Source organism: Bos grunniens, chromosome 7 (assembly GCF_055505025.1).
Source record: "Bos grunniens cultivar Pamir isolate PY7600 chromosome 7, Bosgru_T2T1.0, whole genome shotgun sequence".
In the NCBI taxonomy this organism is placed as follows: Eukaryota; Metazoa; Chordata; class Mammalia; order Artiodactyla; family Bovidae; genus Bos; species Bos grunniens.
The window spans coordinates 50561000-50578576 of NC_141171.1; the positions used below are offsets into that span (position 1 = coordinate 50561000).

Below are 17577 nucleotides of genomic sequence, written 5' to 3' on the forward strand. Positions count from 1 at the left end.
AAATACAGCAGTAAAATAAATCCCATAGCCCCCTCCATAGCCCGCCTTGGTCACCTCAGGCTGCAGTGTCAAGGCAATCATATATATCCATGTTAAGAAACTTTCTGGCTGGCCAGTATGTTGGTAACCTTACTCTAGTATAAGCTCCACTGGCTTCTGCCCTTCACAAACCATTGCTGCTCTGATTGGCCTGGTTTGCTGTTGGGATTCACCTGGATCCCCTTTTTCACTCTCACAAACTAATTTATAATCTTTATTTGGGATAGGCTGTTGGTCAGCTAGCCATTTCCTGGTTCCACATACAATTATGCTTCATGGCCCTATTCTTAAATTTGGAGGGCTCAAGATTAAGAATGCCATCTGGTCAGTTCTGGTTCACATTTTCCCTATGGTCCTTTGATGTCAGTACCTGTGCCTGCTGTTTTTTTAATGACTCCCTTACTAAGCTAATAAACAGGTAGGTTTTTTAAGACTCTGAAGTAGATGATCTTGTTCGGCTATTGTTCTTTATAGAACAATATTGTGGTGGTTCCACAATACCACCAGCCCCTTCTGTTCTCTACTAGCTCAGCACCACAAGTGGCACAGCAAGCTGCCAAGTATGTAAGCGTTGGAGACCATTTCCCTAAGCCTAGATGGGTGGGCAGATGAGTTCATTTCCACATACTGCCAGATGATCATCATGTAATATAATAAGAGGTTACAAACTTGAATAACCTAATAATTAAGAGCAAAGACTAACCAGACTTCCTGAATTTGAGTCTAGTGATTATGGGTAAGTCCCTTAACCTTTCTGTGCCTTAGTTTCCACCTTGTTAAAATGGTAGTAATAATAGTATCTATCTCAGGAGTATATTTAGTTAATACACATCAAGCACTTGAGACCATTCCCTGGTACAAATTAATAAATCACTTACTAAAACTTTCTATCATGGAGTCATCTAAGCTAAGCTCTCACCTTGTTGGAACTTGTCTGTCTGTGGCAATGTGCACATTAAAACTACCTTTTTTTTTTTTAAGACCTTGAGACATCACCCCATCAGGGCCTGTATGGCATAGTTTTAGGGTAACTGAAATCATTCTGTTTTGTAGAGGTTTTATTACAACTATTGAGACAGACCGCCTTACGTGAGAGAATTTTTAATATTCTTATACTTGTGTCAGTCATTTCTCAACCTTTTCCATGTCATGAAATATAATTTATCATACTACATGAGGTTGCCTATAGCTACAGGTTATAGCTCACAGGCTCCAGGTGACCCAGTATCAGTTCAGATACCCAAAGGCCGAAAGGATCAATATTTCAGCATACTTTGAACCTCCTACACGGCTAATGGCCCACACTTGTTGGGAAGTTCCACTGTCACTGTCCACTGTCCACTGTCATGAAATGGCTAAGGAGTTCCACATACATACAGTGACTTTTTACCCAGTCTCCCTTTCCATTGAAAATATTCAATTATGTTACAAAAATGGTAACTTGAGTAGTTGTCTCTCTGGTTAAAGCATAAGAATGTTGTGATTTTCCATCCCTCCCACAAAAGCCATAGACTAACATACAGTCCTACCTTTGCTGGGAATAATTTTTCAGACCTTGGTGTACATGGTTTCTGTGTTTTCTGGGATATCTTCTGGAACTGGAAGCTGGTTTTTTGACCTTGATGGAAATCCTTTGAAGACCGGGCAGATAGGAATGTATTTCAGAAAGGCAATTCTTTTTACCATGCTCATCCCAATGGGAAAGTCATAGCTTTTCAGGCTGGAAGACATCTCACTGTCAGCATGGGCCCCAGCTTTCCACTGTATCAGACCTCGTTCTTCTGGGCTTCCTGCAAGTGGACAAAGGGGTCACCAGAGCCAACAATCCTCTACTACCTTCCTTCCCCATAACCTAGTCATGAGGGAAGAATTCCAGAGTTAACTTGATTCTCAGTTTTCTGGTCCTGCAAAGTTGAATCTATGATCTCAGCTCCTAACTTGCCTAGAGCTCTAGAGATCCCTGAAAGATACTGGTTATACATAATCAACATTTATTGCATATCTACAGTGTGCCAGGGGACGGCACCCCACTCCAGTACTCTTGCCTGGAGAATCCCATGGACAGAGGAGCCCAGCGGGCTACAGTCTGTGGGGTCACACAGAGTCGGACACAACTGAGCGACTAACGTGTAACAGTGTGCCATAATGCTCCGTGCTTAAGTGCTTTAAATTCATTGTCTGATTTCTTTGAAACATTGGTGGGAGATATATATGCACTATTCGGAGAAGGCAATGGCACCCCACTCCAGTACTCTTGCCTGGAAAATCCCATGGACAGAGGAGCCTGGTGGGCTGCAGTCCATGGGGTCGTTGACAGACACGACTGAGCGACTTCACTTTCACTTTTCACTTTCCTGCATTGGAGAAGGAAATGGCAACCCACGCCAGTGTTCTTGCCTGGAGAATCCCAGGGATGGGGGAGCCTGGTGGGCTGCCATCCATGGGGTCACACAGTCGGACACGACTGAAGTGACTTAGCATACCATAGCATATATGCACTATTATACAAAATTTTATGATGAAGAAGGTTAAGTAATTGTCAGCCTTCACCATCAGTATGGGGCTGGTATTTGCTGGACCAATGGGGACCAAGTAGTACCCAGACTGCTGTGGAGGTAGGAAGGTATATTTTGAAATACTATAATCAGTATTAGTATTACGAGTCCATATTTGGAAAATAAACTCTAATACAAACTTCAGGAAGTCAAGCTAGGTAAAATCTTTGTTGGTGGTAGGGATACACAAGAGATTTTTCACAAATAGGGGGAAGTAGTTATGGGAGGGATTTGTGAATTCTCTGAGGTTTTCACAAGAGATGAGGTTGAAGACAAGTAAGTGGAAATTTAGTACAGAGATTTCCACACACTGGCAGCCCAGGTTGAAAAACCCCATGGGTAGAGAAACCAGATGTATCCCAAAATCTCAGAGGAGGACGCACTGAGGGAGGGCTGGGATGCGTGGGAGAGGCCACTGGAGCAGGCACTGTCTGAGCTGGGCCTGGCTGCACAGAGAGCAGACAGCAGAGGAGCTGGAGCTGTGGCACCAGACTGGGGTGTCTCAACCCCACTCCTCACCGCTGCTGGGACACAACCACCAGTGCATGCTCCCCACCTGCCTTCCAAACCCCTCCCTTGCAGTGCCTTCAACTCTTGTCCACATTCCAGTTTCCTTGGTCCTTCCAGAATCATCCAGGAAGCGCTCTGGATGACTCAAGCCCAGGTTCATTCACCTTCAGTTCAGTTCAGTCGCTCAGTCGTCTCCGACTTTGCGACCCCATGAAGCGCAGCACACCAGGCCTCTCTGTCCATCACCAACTCCCGGAGTTCACTCAGACTTAGGTCCATCGAGTCAGTGATGTCATCCAGCCATCTCATCCTCTGTCGTCCCCTTCTCCTCCTGCCCCCAATCCCTCCCAGCATCAGAGTCTTTTCCAATGAGTCAACTCTTCGCATGACGTAGCCAAAGTACGGGAATTTCAGCTTTAGCATCATTCCTTCCAAAGAAATCCCAGGACTGATCTCCTTTAGAATGGACTGGTTGGATCTCCTTGCAGTCCAAGGGACTCTCAAGAGTCTTCTCCAACACCACAGTTCAAAAGCATCAATTCTTCAGCGCTCAGCCTTCTTCACAGTCCAAACTCTCACATCCATACATGACCACAGGAAAAACCATAGCCTTGACTAGACAGACCTTTGTTGGCAAAGTAATGCCTCTGCTTTTCAATATGCTATCTAGGTTGGTCATAACTTTCCTTCCAAGGAGAAAGTGTCTTTTAATTTCATGGCTGCAGTCACCCTCTGCAGTGATTTTGGAGCCCAAAAAAATAGTCTGACACTGTTTCCACTCTTTCTCCATCTATTTCCCATGAAGTGATGGGACCGGATGCCATGATCTTTGTTTTCTGAATGTTGAGCTTTAAGCCAACTTTTTCACTCTCCACTTTCACTTTCATCAAGAGGCTTTTTAGTTCCTCTTCACTTTCTGCCATAAGGGTGGTGTCATCTGCATATCTGAGGTTATTGATACTTCTTCCAGCAATCTTGATTCCAGCTTGTGTTTCTTCCAGTCCAGTGTTTCTCATGATGTACTCTGCATATAAGTTAAATAAACAGGGTGACAATATATAGCCTTGACGTACTGCTTTTCCTATTTGGAACCAGTCTGTTGTTCCATGTCCAGTTCTAACTGTTGCTTCCTGACCTGCATACAGATTTCTCAAGAGGCAGGTCAGGTGGTCTGGTATTCCCATGTCTTTCAGAATTTTCCACAGTTTATTGTGATCCACACAGTCAAAGGCTTTGGCATAGTCAATAAAGCAGAAATAGATGTTTTTCTGGAACTCTTGCTTTTTCCATGATCCAGCGGATGTTGGCAATTTGATCTCTGGTTCCTCTGCCTTTTCTAAAACCAGCTTGAACATCAGGAAGTTCACGGTTCACATATTGTTGAAGCCTGGCTTGGGGAATTTTGAGCATTACTTTACTAGCGTGTGAGATGCAATTGTGCGGTAGTTTGAGCATTCTTTGGCATTGCCTTTCTTTGGGATTGGAATGAAAACTGATCTTTTCCAGTCCTGTGGCCACTGCTGAGTTTTCCAAATGTGCTGGCATATTGAGTGCAGCACTTTCCCAGCATCATCTTTCAGGATTTGAAATAGCTCTACTGGAATTCCATCACCTCCACTAGCTTTGTTGGTAGTGATTCTTTCTAAGGCCCACTTGACTTCACATTCCAGGATGTCTGGCTCTAGGTCAGTGATCACACCATCGTGATTATCTGGGTCGTGAAGATCTTTTTTATACAGTTCTTCTGTGTATTCTTGCCACCTCTTCTTAATATCTTCTGCTTCTGTTAGGTCCATACCATTTCTGTCCTTTATCGACCCCATCTTTGTATGAAAACTTACTGCTGTAAATTGCTTTCAACTCGGTTTTCACTTTCTATTTTGTTGGATGACTTTTTGCCCTTATGTGTCTGACTCAGGGCCATACTGGCAGGCTTCAGGAGCACTTGCTGAACTAAACTTTTTGCCCCTCTAAGGTTGGTTTGTGGGTAAAGGGGAAAGAGCAAATATAAAGTGGCCTGTGCCCACAGTGTACCCGTCCCACGGAATAAAGCTGTATGACTCCGTTATTGACTGCATTCTGGGCCAGCCAGACCTGGGTTTGAGTCCAGGTTGTGTGACCTTAGGCAAATGATTTAACCACTGTGAGCTTCAGATTCCTCATCAATACATATTGAAGGACTGTTACCTACTATGCAGCATAATACATATAATGATCAGCAGGGATGGATTAATGATGGGCATTTGGGTTGAAGGAGAGGGATGTGAGGAACTCTGGCACTCTGAGGCTGTTAACATCTGGGTAGCTTAATCCAGCTGCCCAAATCACAAACCCTTCTGTACAGCTGCCTACCCAGATGCCCTCCATCTCTCTGGATTCCCTAGGCATCAAGGTTGCCACTTCCCTGTCTTCATATCCACAGGATGAGCTTCAGGTCTCACCTCAGCTTCCTTTAGGTGATATGTTTAGGGAGGGCGGGGTACCATAATCAGGTACCAAAATCCATCTATTCACTGGATAGCTTCTACCAGGAGCTCCCTCATCTGATGCTATCTAAAATCCCTGAAAGTACCAGGGAGCCCTTCCCCTTCCCTATGTAAACTCTAACCCACCAGCTGTGCACAGCCAGCCCCTGATTCCTGTGCTCTGAGTAGACACTTGTGTCTTCAGAGAGGGGAAAGCAAGTGGAGCCAGCTATATTTAGGCTGTTAAGTGACAGCAGACGGAGAGCTATCATCTTGTTTTTCCAATCTCTTATCTCCGTAGACTAATGCAATCTGGCCTCTGTCCCCACTGAGCTTTCCTTGATCTTACACTTCCCCTGGAACTCTCCAGCAAAGTGGTAGAGTGGCTGGGACACAGACTGTGAACTAACTGCATTGGATAGACTTTATTTAAATCCCAAATTTGCAGTGTTTAAAACCTTCAGTGAGTCACCTAACCCCTGATTCTTTTTCCTCACATAAAATGGCATTGATAGTCTGTCTCACAGGATAGTTTTTGAGGATAAAATGAGACATTTAGCTCCCTTCCTGACCCGTAAATATTTGGTAAATGCTAACAAGTCTCATTACTAGTCAGAATACCTGGTGACATTTAGTTTTTATATTTTGGGGGCACATAAACATGGGCTAGGAGGATTCTCAGGGACCCCACAAAGTATCCTCCATGACCCCTGTAAAAAGCCCTGATACCAAAGAGAAATGTTAAGAGCTCTCCTGGTAGCCAGCATGACAGATCACTGGCATATCTGGAGTGGGTTTTGCCAACATACTAATGCTACATTCCCACCTGTCCTATCCTAAGAAAACAAAGGCACCCCTCAATCCAGTGGCAACCAAGAAATGGCAAGGAAACAATTCATGGGGCCCAGGAATGACTCTCCTAGCCACATCCTCTTCAAGACCAAGAGGAAACTTGGCCTCTATGAGGCCAGTGGTCTCTCCCTCCAGCCCATCTGTTCCTGCTTCTCCCTGCAGAGCCTGCATTGCATCTGACCTGGCCACGGCTCCGGAGACATCTGGTGGACTGCCTATGAGTCCACCATGGTTCTCTGTTCCCCTCCCAGGGCTGACCCATACCTGGCACTGTGTTGTCCAGTATGAAAGCGAGGCACCCACCCACGAACATCTCCGTGGTCAGCAGCACAGTCAAAATCTGGTCCACCTCAGGAACGCCTGTGGAACAGGCCAAAGGCCAGTGAACGTGACGGCCTCATCCAGAGAACAGATCTCAGAGACGCTCCCCACTTGCGCAGCCTGCTGACTTCCTCGAGCAGGTGTGGAGATGGGACAGTACAAAATCCGGACATTCAGGATTATACCCTCTGCCTTTCCCATCCTTGGATTCAAATCCCAGTTTGCTGGTTGCTGCTTGTCCTGCAACAAATCATTTAACCCCTCTCATCTGTAATGAAGATAGTATCTGTCTCATGGAGCTGTTGTGAAAACTAAAAGAGCACATGTAAAGTTAAGACACAGAAAATGTCTTAGTAAAGGACAGTTATTGGTTAGCCACTTGGCTGCTGACTAACATCCAGAGTTGGGGAGGATTTGTGGCTCTGGCTGTGTGGAGCCTTTGAGGGAAGAGGCTATGCTCAGAGTCAAGCCCACCATACCTCCCCCACCTTGAGATGGGTAGACTCTTGGGAATACCTGTGTTAATGACGTCCGGGTTGGAGTCCAGGTAATTGGGCAGCGTGAGACCGAAGAACATGGAAAATCCAAGCACAAAGAGGTTGCGGGAGGAGTTCATGTCCACGAACTGCAGGTTAGACAGCCCCACAGCTGTAATCATGCCTGAGGGCACAAGAGAACCGCTAGAGGCTCCTAGCCCACTGAGTGGGCTCCACTCATTGCGACCACGCTGCGTCTTCAAAAGCACGCGCAACACTCACCAAAAAGGGTGCAGAACATCCCCCCTAGAATGGGGTCAGGGAGTGAGGCGAAGAGAGCCGTGAACTTGCCAATGGTGCCCAGAATTAGCATGATGCCCGCACCATACTGCACCACGCGCCGGCTGCCCACCTGCCAGTGAGCCAGGGGTTGGTGCTAGACCCAGGGGACGAAGCTGGGGGGAGCGTTAGTTGCGGGAGGGGAGGGGTGTGGTGGGTGGGCAGGGCCTGTTACAAGAGCCGGGCACGAATGGGTCAGGGCAGGATGTAGGGCGGGGCCTAGGCCAAAGTAGGACTGGTTTGTGGCAGGGCCTGCGGTACGTGGAATGGAGTTGGGGCTTTGGGCTGCTCTGGCTAATCCGGGCACCTTGGTAATCCCCAGGACGCCAATGTTGGGACTGGATGAGGTGGACCCATTTCCCGTGCCCAACAGCCCTGCGATAATGCAGCAGATGCCTTCGGTGAAGATACCCCTGTAAGGAAAGGGCAAGTGGGGGCCTTGGTCAGTGCTCTATCCTGGCCTGCGTCCTCCCATTGCCCTGGCCAGATCTCTTGCATCCCTAGGACTGTGCGAGCTACAACCAACTGTCCATAGTCGTCCCCCACTCTAGGCCAAAGGGGGTCTGGAAGCCAGGATCCCAGGTCTGAATGCTAGTCCCACTATCCTGGCACTTAATCTTTGGGTGATTCTGGGCATCAATCTCCTCATCTGTAAGATGCGGACAATAGGAGTACCTGTCTTACAGAGCCATTAATGGATTGCAGGAGAGAACGCACACCAAGGGCTAGACACACGGAAGGCTGTCAGTGACTGTGGTTTCTTTAAGACTTTGTTATTCCTCAGCTATTTGCAACAGCAAGTGATGGGAGCATCCTCACTTCATAAGTAAGGAGGACCAATCCTGGTGAGTTAGTGACTTGCCCAACTCCTTGTCCCCCTCCTCTGGGGTTCAACTCTGTCCCAATGTTTGCTTCCCGAGTGACTTTTGAGGGGATCAGACATTAGGGAGGACAGGTGGGCATACCTGTTGATAGCGTGTACTGGAGGGGGTGGTGCACCAGCCAGGCGGGCACAAGCATAGTAATCCCCAATGGACTCAATGATGCCTGCTAACGTGGCACTAAACATTCCCAGGACGGCTGCTGCAGTCACAGTGGGAAGCCCCCACTGACCTGAAGCAACAGGGAGACAGGCAGATGGATGCAGTGAGTGTTCCTAGCTGAGTCAGGGAGTAGAACAGGCAGTACTTGGGTAGAGCAGCGAGAGGGGTAAAAGGATCTCAGCCTGGGATGGGAGCTTATTTGGGATCACTCAGTCATAAAGCTGGAGTGAGGCTATGTCGGAATACACTGGCACTCTGCCTGGAACACTTTAAATGTGCAGTTGATACTTATTATGTCATCAGATGGACTGGGGTCACCAGGGGCCACATTGATGGTCTCAGTTGGAGGCACAGGGGCCCAGATGGGTTGCTCACAGGGATAAGGGATGCGGATCCAGGGAGCAATAGCCATGATGTCCCCTCGGGCATCTGTTCGTGCCTGGAAGCCATAGGCTGTGGGGTCTGAGGGCAGCATGTCCGTCAGGGTCAGCACATAGCAGAGCAGCCACACGGTCATGATGGCTAGCACGATCTGAAGCGAGGGTGGGTGAGGGGTCCACTGAGGGCCCAGGGAGCTCAGTCCAGGCTAACCAGCTAACCCGAGCCCCAGCCCCATGGTGCCCCAGCCCTAGCTCAGACCCTGGCCCCCATTCCTGGCTGGGACCTCATCTTTGCCTCTAGCTCCCCTACTGCCTTGGCCCTTTCTCCCAGCCTTAGCCCTGGACATAGGTCTAGCCCCTGCCTTGGTCCCAGCCCAAGCTGCCTGTCAGCTCCTCACAGGAAACATCTTGAAGATCTGGATGCGGAAGAGAGTGAGGCCTTTTCCCCAGCGGTAGACAGGCAGCAGGAAGGTGAGGTTTCGCAAGTACTGGGAGAAGAGGACGATCAGGAGAATGGAGCTGGGGGCAGAAGCACAAAGAGAAGATGGCTGGTGGGCTGTGCTGGGGCAAGAGCCAAGGCTAAGGGGGCAGGACATGAGGGAAGTGAGGGACTGGGGCTGGGCAAGGACCAGGCCTGGTGCCCACTCACCAAGCTGAGATACCCCAGTGGGAGCCCGCTCGGTCACCAGCAGCTTGGAAGACAGAGAGACCAATGAGGGAGACAGTGGGGGTGACTGTAAGAGGCCCGATGTAACTGAGCAGGGCCCCAGGCAGCCCCATCAGCCCAATCACCACCTCCACCATACTGGACACCATGATTGCACCCTGGACCTGGAAAAGCAAGATCAGCTGTAAGTCACTATGTAGAGGCCATGATATCTATGTTGTTTTTTTAAAAAAAGTTCCAAGGGGCTTCCCTGGTGGCTCAGTGGTAAAGAATCTGCCTCCCAATGCAGAAGACATAGGTTCAATCCTGGTCCAAGAAGATCCCACATGCCTCGGAGCAACTAAGCCTGTGCGCCACAACTATTGAGCCTGTGCTCCAGAGCCCGGGTACCACAACTACTGAGCCCACATGATGCAACTACTGAAGCCTGCATACCCTAGAGCCTGTTCTCTGCAGCAAGAGAAGCCACCCCAACGAGAAGCCCATGCACTGCAACGAAGAATAACTCCTGCTTGCCGCAACTAAAGAAAAGCCCACATAGCACCCAAGACCCAACACAGCCAGAAATAAATTAATTAAACAAATAAAATTATAAAGAAAAAGTTCCTGGACCACATTCTCACATACCCCAATTCAGCAGTGGCCTTCCCCTCCATCTAACCACACTCTCAAGTGCAGGTCTCTTCTGCTCCACATGCAAACCCACCTCTCGTATCCGTGGGTGCCAAATATGTGAGGTATTCAGGGGCAGACTCCAGTTACCATAGATCTCTTCTGTGGGCAGAGATAGGAACACACACATGGATAGAGAGAAAGTAAAGATGCTGCTCTGAATGGACATGGGACAGACCCGACCTCCAGGCTCCAGGGATTCCCCTTCCCAGTGCAGACCCCAGAAATGCACCCACCTTCTGGAGGGCATTTCCATTTCTCTAGGGCCAGGATGGCTTTCGCTGGGACCAGAAATGCAAAGGCACTGGCCTGGAACAGCGGCAGCCTGGAAGCAGAGGCACAGAGCCACAGGGACAGGATGGGAGGTGGGGAGGCAGGAGCAAGAGACAGGGGAGACAGAGGGCGGGGGACAGGCACAGAGAGAGGCACCGGGAGAATCACAGGGACAGAGACACAGAGGAACAGGGACCGGGGCAGAACAGAGGGAAATCACTGAGGCCTCAGGCCGGACTCGGCGACATTTTGGGCACCTAAGAAAGAAAACAAATGGAGCCCCTAACCCATAACCTGCTCCCTTTCTCTCTCAGCACCAGCTCCTGCACTGTGACGGGCCATGGGCACAGGAGTGGATAGCTTGGCTCCTGTGTGCAAGCTCTGGTCACAACCTTCCTTCCCACAAACAACCATCCTTAGGCCACCCAGGCCTAGGACTGTGCACAAGGAGCAGGGAGCCCCCAGGAGGACAGGCCATTGAAGGGGCCCGCAAAGGCCCTGGAAGCAGGAGAGCGAGTGGTCCCGATTACCCAGAGTAAGGCTTAACTGAGGAGAACCCAGCTAGGCACGTTCCTTTTCCTTGAGGAACCCCCAGGGGTCCAGGGTGGGACCCCAGCCACCTGCCTCTAAGTCTGGCCTGGCAGCCAAAGCAGCAGGTGGGCACAAATAGCAGCTCTCTGTGTCCCACGAGAGTCCTCTGAGACTGCCCCTGCTGTGTGGGTCACTGCGTGTGTGTCTACGGGAATGGGGTCAGAGGTGCAGGTGGCACATGGGGAAGCTCACCGGATGCCCAGTGTGGTCTGGATGAGAGTGGTGATGCCCACACAGGTGAAGATGGTGCCAATGAGCTGGCTGACCATGTACTGGTCACGGCCCACGCATAGCGCCTCAGCCAGCAGGAAGGGCACAGCGATGGTGCCGCTGAAGCAGGTCAGGTAGTGCTAGGGGTTGGGGAGAGTGTGGGGGACAGTGTGTGACGCAGGGCCCAGGGAGCCCACCGGGAAGCAGGGGGGGCCTCAGAGCCCTCACACCTGCTTCAGTGGGCCTGAGCCCAGGCCACCCCTGCCAGGTAGCCCACTCGGGACTGATACTCCCATAAGGGATTCCCACAGAGCGACTGCTCACCTCTCTGGGAGTCGCTAATCTGCCCAAGCTGCTGTGGCGGGGGCCCTCCTCCCTGTCACTGGCGCTCCCCCTGGCGGGTGATGCGCTGGCCCTTTCAGGCCCTATCAAACCTCTTCCCCACCGACTTGGCAACAGTCACTGCAGCTGACCTTAGGTTTCTCTTCCTGTTACCCAGGATGACCTCGTTGGCCAGGGAGGGGGCTGGGATCCTGGGGTGGGTGGAGGGTGGTCGGGGTGGGGGATGCGCAGGGGGCAGGCCCTGGGAAGATGCCCACCTGGAAGCCCAGCAGGATGCACAGGTACCAGGGCGGCACATCTTCGATCTTGTACAACATGTCAAACTTGGGTTCTGTGGACAGGGACACTGGGGGGTCCCTTGTGGAGGTCCCTGCTGAACCCAGGGACTCATGCTGGGGGCAGCATATAGAATAACTCAGCAGGGAGCGTTGACACCCAGAAAAGTCCATTCTGCTTCAGAATCAATCAGGGGCTCCGAGTGGCCTGTTGGCTCCACAGACGGGGGCCTTTGCCCTCCCTCAAGCTTCACCTACCCAGCTCTCCCTTGGCCTGGCTACACCTGGCTCCCACCTCACGTTGCCTTGTGCAGGAATGAGTCCACTGTGCTGGCTCCTGGAGCCCCTGGAACCTGGGCCTTCTAGCCAAGGGAATGGGCCCGTGAGTCAGAAGCCTGGAGGTACCCCAGGAAGAGTCCAAGAGGGCTGAAGACTGTGACAGACCCTCTTGGATCCAATCTGGTCCCACCAGTGCCCCAGTCCTTGGAGTGTCTCCTAGCAGGGTGGTAGGCTGGCCCCCTGCTGGTTCCAGGCTGGAGTCAGCCAGTCCCAAAGCAGAAATCTCCTTCACCCCTACTGCCACCCCCACCCCCTCCCCCAGTTGCCACATTCCACCTGGGACAGTCACTCTTGATCCAGTTCATCAGAACTTTTCTCTCTGCCCTCCCAGGGAGCAGGCTTGCAGAGTGCCCCACCCCACCCCTGACCCACCCAACCCCACCCCCACCCCTACTCATCCCCCAGCACCTGTGTCTGGCCCTCAGCGTCCTCCCGGGCCCTCATCTTTGGGGCACAGGTGTGAGCCGTTCCTGAGGAGAAGGAGGGTTGGCTTTACGAAGGCCAAGGAGGACTTTACTCCACATATCAGGCATTGTTTGAAGTAAATCTGTAACCAGATCTCTATCACTGATTGCGAAAGGAGGGCCCAGGCTGAGGTAACGTATTAACTCTGGCTGTAGTGGAAAAGGCCGCCCAAGCCTCTGCCACATGTACCTCTTGAGCATTCCCTTGCTTGCCCACACCTGAGCCTGGGCACGGGCCACAAGTTTTCCAAGAGAGGGCCAGGGTGAGGGTGAGGAGAGGATGACCTTGGAAGGGTACCAGGCCCTGGGTGAGGTGAGGAGAAAGGGAGTGAACCTGGGCACATATGATGTCACGCTCTGAATCAGGTTTTTCCCTACTTATTAATAAAAAGTTAATCATTATCATCATCATAACCCATCTTGTTATTGGGGAATGACTGTGTGCCAAGCAACATCCTTGTATCATCAAGTCTAACCCCAGGCTCTGGGTGCTATTAACCTATTTTACAGCTGATGAAACAGATTTAGGAGATGTGATCTGACCAAGGCCACACAGGTCGCAAGGTTTTAGAAAACCATTCCAAAAATTAGGTTTACCTGAACACCTAAACCCACCGTATTTATTTCTACATTAAATGTCATAAAGGACTGCCCTCCTCACCACTACCACTCAGGGTCCCTGAGGCAAAATCAGATGGGCCCAAGGAGCTGCCAGGGCTAGCCCGGTCTTGCCTGTCCTCTGTGTCAGGACAAGGATTCCTTTCCTTCCCTCCCAGCCAGGACCAGCTGTGTGCTCTGTGGGACCCAGTGCAAAATGAAAACCTGGGACCCCTGTTCCAAGTGTTATAATTTTTAAAACAGCAACAGCAGAGCATTAAACCAAATTGGGGGGCCTTTCTAAGCGTCAGGCCCTGTGTGACGGCCACACAACCCCTGAAGTAGCCCTGGGCCAGACCATCTTCCCCTCCTAGGGGTTGGGGAAAGCCCAGGGGTTGAGGCTCTAGGCTGGCGAGGGCCGAGCCCGAGGTCCCAGGTTCAGCTCCCTTCCGTGCCTTCCCGGCCCCCTTAGGGTCCACCTACTTCTGGGTGGCTGTGCCCACGGCCAGGCCCTGCCCCGAGGGCTCCCAGGCAGCACCGCTGTCCAGCTGGGTAGCAGCTTCATGTCACAGTCCTGAATCCAAAGGCCTGTCCAGCCTCCAGCCCGTTGCTCCGGCCTCCAGCCCGTTGTTCTGCCTGCCTGTCCTCTCCTCTCCCTTCTTGGCTACTGCTCCCAGGTTCCCAAAGTTGTCTGACCAGTTCAAAGCCTGTACTCCTCAGCACTTTCCTCCCCACCCTCTTTTCCTCAGTACTCCCTAGGGGGCTGGAGAGACAGCCCCACCCTTTCCACACACTGTCCTTTGGTCATTCAAGTCTACCCAAACCACATACCACACACAAGGAGACAAGGCTGGCAAGATGCACATGATCTCAGATACACAGTTGCACAAACACACCCATAGTCTGATGCAAAGTCTAAGTCACTTCACAAACACAGGACCACGCAGGTCCACATCACAGCTCCCAGCTCCACACCTGCTACTTCTGATGCCTCAGCCAATGCCTTGGACCCTGGCTCTCCCTGGGCTTCAGGGTTCTCTCCTGAGGGCCAGGGGAGGGGCCTCAGGCAGGTGGAGAACAGGCGATGGAACACAGAGCGCTGGGCTGCAGGGCAGCTCAGGGAAGCCACAGTGGTCAGGGCCTGCCTAGGACACCTCCATTCCTCCAGCACTATCCTTCCCCCCACCCCTAAATGTGAATTCCCTCCCAGCCCTGCCATTTCACCTAGGACTCTGCCTGAGTCTTTTTGTTGTCTGAGCCAAGGTGTCAACAGAGTATTACAGTGTCTGTTCTGTCCACCTCCCAGAGATACAAAGGAAACTACAAGCTTGAGCATCACTGACCCCAGATACCCAGACTCAGGTGCAACCCAGGTGGAGCTCTTTCCTCTGCTGCTAAAGAAAGGGCCGCAGGTGAGAAGAATTTCTGGGGAGGACGTAGAGCCAAGATCAGGAATACAGCCTGTTCTAGGAACCCCGCCCTGCCCTGCCCTGCCCCGCCCCAGGGCCCAGTCACGCCAGCTGGGTCACAAGCAGAGTCTAGAAAGTGAGCAGCCTCTGGGCGTAGACCCAGGGAGACTCGTGTTCTGAAAGGGGCACAGCGAGTGCAGCGGCTGCAGTGGGTGTGTCCGCAGGTGACGTGCTTATGGAGTTTTCCTTGGCTTTCGTTTTCTCTCCTGAGGGATCTGGGGTTCCAAACGTGCTGATAACTGATTTCATGTGCCTTTGTCAGCTCACTCACATTTTCAACCATGACAGATCTCACTTACCTCTGGGAAACTGTGGGGCTTGTCCCTGGTCTTCTCCAGCAGAAACACCAATGTTTATCCTCCCAGCCCCCCAAGAACCTTTTGCAGAGAGAAGGAGTCGAGGTCACTGGTTTTATTTGAGTCCAGAGGGAAAGGCCCTGGCCACGTCCCAGGCCCCTGAGGCGGGAGGAGGGAGGGAGAGAGGAAAAACAGATGAGCAAAGCCTCCCTGCACCCCTCCTCCAGGCTGCCTGCAGAAAGGAGGGAGGCAGATCAAGAGGGAGGCCAGCTGTCTTCAGGGGCTGACCAGGAAGGAGGAGTTGGACTAGAGCTCTGTCCTTGTGTCTGGAGCCTTCTCTGAACAGGCCCCCCGGGGGCCTCCACACAGCAGCGCCTCCAGGGTCCCTCGACCTTGTTGGTGGGCTTCATAGATCTGGTCTTCTCCAAATTCCCCCAGGTAGTGAAAGCAGGTCTTGGAGAGCCTAGGGGAGCCCAGCAGGAGCCTCAGACTCTGCCCTGCCTTCAATGGGCAGATTCAAGGCTGCAAGGGCTCCATCCCACTCCAACCCTCCAGTCATCACCTGGTGGGCCACAGCCCCTCCATGATCATCACCATGATGCTCGGCTGCGCTCCTGTGCTAAGTCCTGGGCCCATGAGACGTTTCACCTGGTCCACTTCTCCAATTCCATAGCTGGAGGTGGAGGGAGGAGAGGGAGACAGCATTAGTGGAGCCTGTATCTACCCGAAGCGGGGCACATGGGACATCTACCAAGTTTAGTGCCCAGATTCTGATCCTCTCTGCTGAAAAACTGAGGACCAGAAAGGAGAAGCCCCTGGCCCAAAGTCACACAACACCCTTATCCCCTGGCCACCCAATCTTCTGCTTGCTCCTGGTTCCAGAGTTCAGCCTCTGTCCCAACCAGCCCCTACCCTTGGGCTGGAGACCTTGTGGAGTGTGTATGGTGTGAGTGGGAGGATGGGGACCCCCATTCATCAGCCTGCCCCTGGAGAAGTGAGGCAGGGGCCAGATTTTTCAACTCACCCCTGCCAGGTCTGAGAGCAGCTCTGGTCCAGGACGTCTGTGTATACTGACTCGCTCAGCTCACGACGGCCCCCAGAGTCCAGTGGGAGAAGCTTGGCCTCAGCTTTTGTCAGATGTTGCCACATCTGGAATAAGGAGGGGTTCAGAACCAGGGCTTCAGAACTACTCAATGCAGAAGGAGAGGCGGGGGAGAGCAGAAACCTGAGTCTCGGAGGAAGAACGAGGCAACGGAGCCTTTTGAGCAGGAAGCACCTGTGAGGCTGACTTCGTGGCCCTCCCCCAGGTCCAGAGAGCTGGGAACGTGCCAGCTGAGGCAGGATCCACAGCCTTGGGATGAGGTGGGTGGATGGGCAAAGCTGAGCTGGCCTGGGCACTGGGGGCCTTCCTGCAGGGCACACCTGCCCACCATCACCACACGTGATGTAAAACCACAAGAACAAGCAAAGAAAATAAAACCACTCAGTCATCAGTGACACATGTACTTATAGCACTTACACACACACACACACACACACACACACAAGTACTCAGACACGCTTGACAGGTTTGTATGTGAACTCAAGACACCCACACATGCTCATGGGCTCACGGACTCGACAAACATGCACACGTGCACACAAACCCCTGTGCTCCCCAGGTGTGCTTTGGGAAGGAGTCTGGACTTCAGGATCGGCCTGGAACGGGAGAAGTCTGAGAGGACTAGCTAGGGACTCCCTCATGTCCCAGAGATGGTCTGTCTGCTCTTTGCTGGGCAGACAGGTAAACTGAGGCACAGAGGTTCTGGTGAGGTGAAGATGGCAATATCATGGAAGGCTGAGTCTAGCTTGATGCCTGGGGGTGGGCTTGGGGATCAAAGGCCAGTGGTGGAACCTGAGGCAGATAGAAGGGTCTGGCTTGAGAAGGGGCCTGTGTAGGGGCAGGAGAGCTGCTGGGGGAGGGGGGACTCACCTGGTAGGCCACCGCCCTGCAGGCATCACATCGCAGGTGAGTAGGTATGTGAGTTGAGAACTTCTCTTCATCGTCCAGCTCAGGGGCAGTGGCAGTGAGTGAGGCCTCGTCTCCGAAGCCCCCTGGGATGGCCCAGGCCCCAAGGAGCGGCAGCAGTAGCAGCAGTGACAGCCTCATGGCCGGTGGAGCTGACTCAGTGAGCAAGGGCTGTGGTTGGGGTGCAGGTGTGTGGGTGCATCTGTGTGTGTGTATGTAGTGGGGGCTGCTTCAGAACACCTGGCCCAGACCAATGGGGAACTGACACTTCACCCCTCCCATTCTCTCCCTTCCCCCAGGGCCCTGGAGACTCCACGTGTGCACCTTCTCTCGTGGGACCCTGGCTCCAGCCAATGAGGCAAGGAGAGGGGCTGGGCCTGGGCAAAGACACATG

General features: G+C 52.1%; 2 protein-coding genes and 1 long non-coding RNA gene across 23 annotated transcripts in view; 1 reads left to right on the forward strand and 2 right to left on the reverse strand.

Annotated features, from left to right (window-relative positions):
• The window catches only part of SLC23A1 (solute carrier family 23 member 1), a 17293-nt gene extending 2014 nt beyond the window's left edge, over positions 1-15279 (reverse strand). The window contains exons 1-15 of one of the 21 annotated variants that reach the window (XR_015167483.1): positions 13894-14103; positions 12758-12819; positions 11993-12127; positions 11376-11533; positions 10556-10644; positions 10354-10421; positions 9630-9811; positions 9379-9499; positions 8976-9132; positions 8523-8670; positions 7865-7970; positions 7501-7630; positions 7259-7402; positions 6686-6982; positions 1569-1829 (exon numbers count right to left, since the gene is read on the reverse strand). Coding sequence is in view for 17 of the 21 variants with exons in the window: in XM_086411906.1 (XP_086268032.1) it covers positions 1588-1829; positions 6686-6781; positions 7259-7402; positions 7501-7630; positions 7865-7970; positions 8523-8670; positions 8976-9132; positions 9379-9499; positions 9630-9811; positions 10354-10421; positions 10556-10644; positions 11376-11533; positions 11993-12127; positions 12758-12819; positions 13894-13975 (1920 nt within the window). In the remaining 4 variants the exon portion in view is untranslated. The other 20 variants (XM_086411908.1, XM_086411906.1, XM_086411918.1 and 17 more) reach the window with 20 other exon arrangements.
• On the forward strand, positions 9707-10249 carry LOC147369461 (uncharacterized). Its single transcript, XR_015167487.1, has 2 exons — positions 9707-9831; positions 9937-10249. It is a non-coding gene; the product is annotated as an uncharacterized LOC147369461 (long non-coding RNA).
• On the reverse strand, positions 15276-17420 carry MZB1 (marginal zone B and B1 cell specific protein). Its single transcript, XM_086411933.1, has 4 exons — positions 17148-17420; positions 16200-16324; positions 15738-15848; positions 15276-15638 (listed from the first exon to the last, which is right to left on the reverse strand). The coding sequence occupies exons 1-4, from the start codon at positions 17322-17324 to the stop codon at positions 15482-15484; spliced, it is 570 nt and encodes a 189-aa protein (XP_086268059.1). The 5' UTR covers positions 17325-17420; the 3' UTR covers positions 15276-15481.
• Between the last annotated feature and the right edge of the window lie 157 nt (positions 17421-17577).

What these genes read in the sequence shown, in the direction of transcription:
- MZB1 (XM_086411933.1), bottom strand. Translation starts at nt 17,324, where the DNA reads ATGAGGCTGTCACTGCTGCTACTGCTGCCGCTCCTTGGGGCCTGGGCC. An exon ending in TGCTCTCAGACCTGGCAGGG is followed by an intron (nt 15,849 to 16,199) that starts GTGAGTTGAAAA and finishes CTCCACCTCCAG; the next exon opens with CTATGGAATTGGAGAAGTGG. An exon ending in GAGGGGCTGTGGCCCACCAG is followed by an intron (nt 15,639 to 15,737) that starts GTGATGACTGGA and finishes GGGCTCCCCTAG; the next exon opens with GCTCTCCAAGACCTGCTTTC.